This window comes from Gavialis gangeticus, unplaced genomic scaffold, assembly GCF_001723915.1.
Source record: "Gavialis gangeticus isolate Ggan-Ray unplaced genomic scaffold, GavGan_comp1, whole genome shotgun sequence".
Classification (NCBI taxonomy): Eukaryota; Metazoa; Chordata; order Crocodylia; family Gavialidae; genus Gavialis; species Gavialis gangeticus.
This window is the reverse complement of record NW_017728997.1, coordinates 45,569,283-45,575,958: the sequence shown is the minus strand read 5'-3', so window position 1 is coordinate 45,575,958 and position 6,676 is coordinate 45,569,283. Positions and strand designations below refer to the sequence as shown.

At 45.3% G+C, this 6,676-nt stretch overlaps 1 protein-coding gene across 3 annotated transcripts in view; it reads left to right on the top strand.

Annotated features, from left to right (window-relative positions):
- The window catches only part of RBM6 (RNA binding motif protein 6), a 177,038-nt gene that overhangs the window by 37,040 nt on the left and 133,322 nt on the right, over positions 1 to 6,676 (top strand). For all 3 annotated transcript variants that reach the window (XM_019505132.1, XM_019505131.1, XM_019505133.1), the window contains exons 3-5: positions 1,109 to 2,429; positions 3,128 to 3,217; positions 4,367 to 4,436. In XM_019505132.1, the coding sequence (XP_019360677.1) occupies positions 1,109 to 2,429; positions 3,128 to 3,217; positions 4,367 to 4,436 (1,481 nt within the window). The remainder of the gene's footprint in view (positions 1 to 1,108; positions 2,430 to 3,127; positions 3,218 to 4,366; positions 4,437 to 6,676) is intronic.

Sequence of the window (6,676 nt, the reverse complement as noted above, 5' to 3'; positions counted from 1 at the left end):
CCCCCCCCCCCCCCCCCAACACCCTGGAGCACGTGTAAAAATGCCCCATTTGATTGGAGAAGTAGCACCTTATGAAGTAAAAGCACACAGTGCTCAGCTGAAACTCTCTTGTTCTGGCAAACTTAGCATGTTGTGGACCTCCTCAATGGGAATGCTCTGCATTCAGATATTTGTCAGAATTTCCTCTTCATCTTGCTGTGAAATACTATTTTTTCCATGATGTCTAAGATATTGTGCAGGTACCAACACTGGCTTAAGCTGCTTGTTTTCTAGCACAACATTTTGTTCCAGCTTTCTGGAAAGTTTTACTGATTTTCTTTTCTCTAAGGATAACTGTTTCTAACATTTCTGCTCCACTCATTGCCAATTTCCAAAAAATATGCTTAAATTTAAGGAAGATATACATGCCTGTGGGCTTTAATATACACCTGACTTTGACTCTAGATGTTGCTAAGACCTCTGGGAATTTTAAATATTATAATGTGGATCCTCTTGGATCACAATGTCTTTCTTAGTTTTATATATACCTGCAGTTTCGTAACTTCTGTTAAGTCTCTTGTGTGGATTGAGGGTTTAAGCTACTCTGAATACTAGAGAGAGAAATTTCAGAGCATACAGCTAAAGATGTGGGTGTACAATAAGAGTCCTGGGGATGTTAGAGCTGTCCTTAGACATGAAAGACCAGCACAATAGACCACTTTACTCATTTTGCATTTCTTTTGATTGTCTTTGAGAGAACCTTGTCAAAGCTGGTTGGTTTCCTCTAGCATTGTACTGATGATGATTACACAAATGTACTACTTGAGGGAATCTTGCACAGCTCCCTAGCCATATACAGTTCAGGACTGTCAATTGCTACCATCACTAATCCATTAATATTGCAGGTATTTCCTGTTGAGTGCTTCTGGAAATTGTGGTGAAATGGGAGCACGCGAGTTTTCTTTCTCACAACTGTCGTATGCTGCCTCATCTTAAACTGCCAAACATCAATATCTTCTGCGGATCTTAGACTGTTACACAACTCTATAAAGGGTTAGAGAAGAATGTGCTGCTGTGTAGATTGCAGACTCTGAGCGCGTTATGAATAATACTGTCTTTATTTCTACAGTGGGAGCCAAGAAGAAAGGTTTGCTCCCGGGTGGAACAGGGAATATCCTCCTTCCCTTGATAGTCTTGCTCAAGAAAGACACTCTGGCAACTTCTCTGGCAGAGAATCACTTCCTTTTGATATCCAGGCAGTCACAGGCCACCTGAATCCTCAGTTTGCCAGCAGAGAGGAAACTTCTTTCAGCTTTGGAGCTAGAGATGGACCACATAGTGACTTCAGAGGTGGGGAGGGGCATCATGATTTCAGGGGCAGAGATTTCCCACCATGTGACTTTCAAAACAGAGCTGATTCACAGCTGGACTTCAGAGGAAGGGAACCTCCCGCTTCTGAATTCAGGGGCAGGGAAATGTACTCAGGAGACTTCCGGCATAGGGAGGGGCTACATATGGACTTCAGGGGTGGAGAAATTCCTTCAATGGATTATAGAAATAGGGAGGCATTCCGTATGAATTACAGAGATAGGGAATCTCATACAATGGATTATAGGGGAAGAGATGAACCCCCATCAGATTTCAGGGGTAGGGGTTCATTTGATCTGGACTTCAGAGGTCGAGACGGATCTCATTCTGACTTTAGGGTAAGGGACATGTCTGAGTTAGACTACAGGGGCAGAGAGCATTCCTATTCAGATTTTAGAAATAGAGATGTACCCGATTCGGACTTAAGGTGCGTGGGCACATCTGATCTGGATTTCAGGAACAGGAATATACCACCTTCAGACTTCAGAAATAGGCACAGGTCCCGGTCTGATCAGGATTTTAGGGGCAGGGATGTTGCTGCTTCTATGGATTTCACAGACAGGGAGATGCTCCCTGTCAACCCAAGTCTTACAGATTTTAGGCAGAGTCAGTCTACGGTACCTTTAGCAGACAGAGAGCCCTCTGGTGCAAGTGGCAACAAGAGAGAGGAGTCTGCTACTCTAGACAGACCTTCGTTTGGTGGACAAAAAGGAGAGTTTCAGCCTTCCGAGCCAAGAGCCAGAGAAGAGGAATCCCTTGGACTGGGTCTTGAAACTGAAACTCCACTCGATTTCCAGAGTAGCCATGGGCCTGTTCCCACTCTTCAGGACCAGGATGAGGTGCCTCAGAACTTTGCTAACAAGCAGCAGCTTTCTGGGGGTGAGCAGCAAGGAGGCGAGTCTAGCCTTGAAGTAAAGGGAGACGGTGACTTGGATTTCCTTGGAAGGCAAGATACAGACTACAGAAACATCGAGTATGGAGATGTAGATCACCGGGTGGCTGGGGTTCAGCTGTTTGATTATGAGCATGGCAAGTCCTTTACAGAAGGAAAACCCAGCAAAGATTCTAGGCAAGACCTTCAGGTATGTGGTTTTACTGAAACTCTGAGCCATAACGCATCTTTTTTTTTTTCTTACTTTTTCCTTACATGCTTTAAAGAATGGGGGAAGTTTCTATTTATGTCCTGCGCTGACAGCTGTATACTACTTTTTCTACATTCTCTGAAAGCTGCTTCACTCTCCAGTTCTCTGCACCTACTCCCTTTCCATGAAACCTCTTTCTTGTCCATATTTAATTTAATTCAAAGTAATGTCAAAATAAATAAAAGAAGTTGGCTTTCAGTGTCTAAATGTCTAATGCTTATGGGGAGCACATAAAAGACAGACAACAAATAGCCTACCTTTCATTAACATTTTTTTTATTGTCCTATGATCTTTTCAGGATTTGGGACTCTTGGCAGTGACTGATTATTCTGAATTAGTTGGCATGTAGGCACATGTTTGCTCAGATTAGATTGAGACAATGACATTTTATCACATAATCTAAAATCCATTTGAAATGGATCTCCCTAAAGAGCTAGAGTAAGTTGCCCAGTTGGCTGCCTAAATCTAAAAAAATAACATTACTTTGAAAAGGTTGTCTGAGGAATTTTCATTATGGTCCTTGAGCAATTTTCATTGTGCTCCCTGTGTTAGAATTTTGCTCTGCGTTACTGTTCACTATTTTGTCTTTTGGACAAGTATGCCTTATTTTTCAAACCATCTTGATTTCTAACCTTAAGGACCAAGATTACAGGACCTGTCCCAAAGATGTAAAACCAAGCAAACTCATTCGGTTAGGAGGAGTGCCTGAATCTGCCACAAAGGATGATGTAAGTCATTGCTTTAATACTTCCAAAATCTATTTACCCATGTAGCAAAAGGAGTTTTACCTTCCTGTGTACTGCAGGTAGTTACTAGCATATTCAGAAACAAACTTACTCGTCTTCCCCCAAGAAAATCTTTATATCTTTTTAAACAGAACAAAACTAAAAAGCCCAAAATTACCAGTCTAAAATTTTCAGGTCTTTTGTTTCTAAGTGATATGCTGAGTACAGCTTACCTCATCTCCTCAGGTTTATTTTCCACATTTTCCTATCCAGGTTCGGAGATGATCAATAGTAATTATAATGGGTAGTTCTGATTTGACTGAGTGGTGTGTAGAGGTTACATACCTATTCTCTCACAGGTGGGGAAATGTAATTAATATTGGCTTGATAACTTAAACAATTTTGGTGGTCCCAAGGCATTAATTTCCCTTTCTGTCAAGGCTGCCTCCTTCATCAACATTTGTCTTAGTCATAAATGCAGTTAACGGCCAAGGGAGTGACAGGCTGCTCCACAGTGAATAGCTAGGAATTGCTAATATAGAGATGTCATTTTCTGTCTTGTACTGTATTTGATTGTAGTAAAAAAGCCAACACTGCTTCTATGAGGTGGCAGAAATTACCTCTATAAAGCTTTCAGTTTGTCCCATGGTATGTTTTACAGTTATTCCAAACACTGGACCTGTTATCTTTAACACTCTTTGCTTAGATCTTCAGTGATTGTCAGGTGATTACAGAGATCTGGCTACCTTGAAAATTTGTGAGAATTTTCTTTGCTGTAAGTTTCATCAGAGGCCCTATCAAGACCCAAACTGTCTCCAAAATGATGAGCAATCACTGATTTTAATAATGAAAAAGAAATGGTCAGGGGTGGATTGCAGTTCATTGAGGAGATTAAAACCAGCATAACACTATGTAACAAACCTTTTGCACTGTAGCTAAAACAGAATTCAGCTGTGTTCATCTTCGCAAAGCAGGTCGCAGATTTGAAGGGGACTTGGGAGATCATGTCCAAGAACACTTGTCCAAAACTAATAGAAATCTTAGAATGTGTTTAGGTAGTACTGCATTGTAAATATGTTGCCTTTCCAGAACAATCTATATTTTGGTATTTGTTTTTGAATGATGCAGATTTTTGGGGCTTTTTTCCTATAGATTCTCAGTGCTTTCCGGGGACCTGATGGAACGCGTGTGAAAGGCCTGCGCCTGAAAGATTACTGTTCAGGTGAGTGTGTGGACTTTTTCAACACTTACAAGACTGGTGCTCACTTAGATTTTCTTTTTTCTTTTTCTTTTTTTAACTCCTTGATGTCATAACCACACAAACATTTTAAATCTACAGTACCTATTGAGTCATATAGTGTGTCCCCTTGCTACCTTCAGGATTGATGGCATCAGTCACAGGTGTGGTAGTTCTGAGGTTAAGCACCTGTGCTAGTTCCACAGTAGCCATGGGGGCTAGACTGGGAGTGACAAAGTGCACCAAGGCTGTTCTGATGGACCTTTTCACAATTAAAATAACTTTTCACACCAGGTAGTGTTGTCTAATAAAACTAGTTATTGGGCAGTATTTTTTCCTGTTCATGAGGCATTGGCCTCTGGAAAAAATTCTCTGCAAATAGTACTCTTCTCAGAAGACCTTGTAACATTGATGGATACAGCTGTTACATCTCATAGATGTGAAACTTGGGACAAAACCTAACTTTTTTAATCACTCTAAGTACTGGGTCAGGATCTATTTCCTCATCTCTACCTATCTGTCTTGGTTCACATTGCTTTGCTTCTCACTTGTATTCAGAGGAGTTTTGCACAGGAAATCTTTTATAAGGTTCCTTTCTAGGGAACTGCCTGGCTGAATCTGCCTGCCTGCCTGCCTGCCCAGACCAGCGGAGCAGGAGCAGGAGTGAGAGAAGGAGCTGCCGCTGGAGATGAGGGGAACAGAGCAGCACCTAGCCAGCTGCAGCTGCACCAGGAACAGCCCTGCCAGATGCTGCACACACTGGCTGGTGCCCAGGCCAGCGGGGCTGTCCTGCTACCCTTGCTTCCAGCTGCAGCTGCTGCTGCCACGCTGCTCTGGGTAGGTGTGCCCAGCATATGGAGCTCTGGCTCTAGCTCCTGTTTGCCTTCCACCCACTCCTCCCACCTGGCATAAGCAGCGACCTGTGAATGGGTGGAAAGCAGCTGGGACCAGGAGCTGGAGCCCCACATGCTGTGCAGGATCTGTCTAGCTGAAGCTTCCCCCAGGCCTGCCTGGATCATCATGGGAGCAGCAGCTACAGCTGGAAGTGAGGGGAACAGAACAGCCCTGTCAGCCTGGGTCCCAACTGGTGCATGCAGCTTCCAGTGGGGCTGTTCCTGGTATGGCTGCAGCTGGCTGGGTGCTGTTCTGCCCTTGCCTTCCAGTGACAATGTGAGCCCAGCCGCATTGGAAACAGCCCCGCCAGAAGCTGTGTCTGGCTGGAGCTGGAGGTTGTGGGCAGGAGCATGGCACAGGCTGTCCCAAGCAGGGGATGGCCTCGTGTGGAGTGCAGCTGCCTACTGGGTGATCTTTGTTGCATGTGCCTCCCACCTCCCTTTCCCTCCCCTCACCCCTGGCTGGCTCCCAGGCAGCACCTCCACACATGCATGTGCCCCCTCCATGCACTCCTGCCATATCCCCCCTCCCTGCCAACAGGGCAAGGTGTGTAGGGAGCTGATCACATCTGTCCTGCTCCCTGCCCACCCAAAGCCCCACAGGGAGTTTGAGTTGTGGTGGGGGTGGGGGTGCTGATCAAGCCAGTGACTGCATCAAAACTGTACATGTGGTCCTTGGGGCCCAAATAATTGCCCACCCCTGTGTTAAAATCATCCTAGCAGGGGTGGTCTGTAACTAGCGGGGGTGGTCATTGTAACCCTGAAAAAGGTAAAAGTTTCTGTTCTTGCTACTGCATTGTTTTATTACGAGTCTAGGTTGTTTACTAAGCACTTTGAGTCCTTGGGGTCAATTCCTTACTTATTTGCAGTTAAGTTCTAGGGGTGCACCAATAAAGATTTTTTTGGCTGATACCAGTGGCTTATTATTAAACAGCCATATTGGCTTATACCATCTGATAGCCCACGTGTAGCCTGGCAACTTGGAAACAAGTGTCCGGCTGGTAAATCTGTTGGGGCAAAGGTTGTGAGGGGGTGGGGGGGCACAGATAGAGGCACTGTCGATAGGAGGGAGTGGGAGTGGGATTGGGGCTGGGGCAGGAGCAGGTGCTGCCCAGCCAGTGTGGGGTGGACCTGCAGGCAGCTCATCTTGGGGGGAGTGGGGAGGAGGGACACCTCCCAGCTGCTGTGCACACCCCTGAGGGAGCCATGGGGGGCATGTGCCTTCTGGATTTGTGTGCGGGGCTAGGTTGGACTGCCTGCTATGGGCTCTGGGCCAGGGGCTGTGCCAGCCTTTTCCCGGTGGGGGCTGGGCTGGGCTGGGGCTGCATTCAG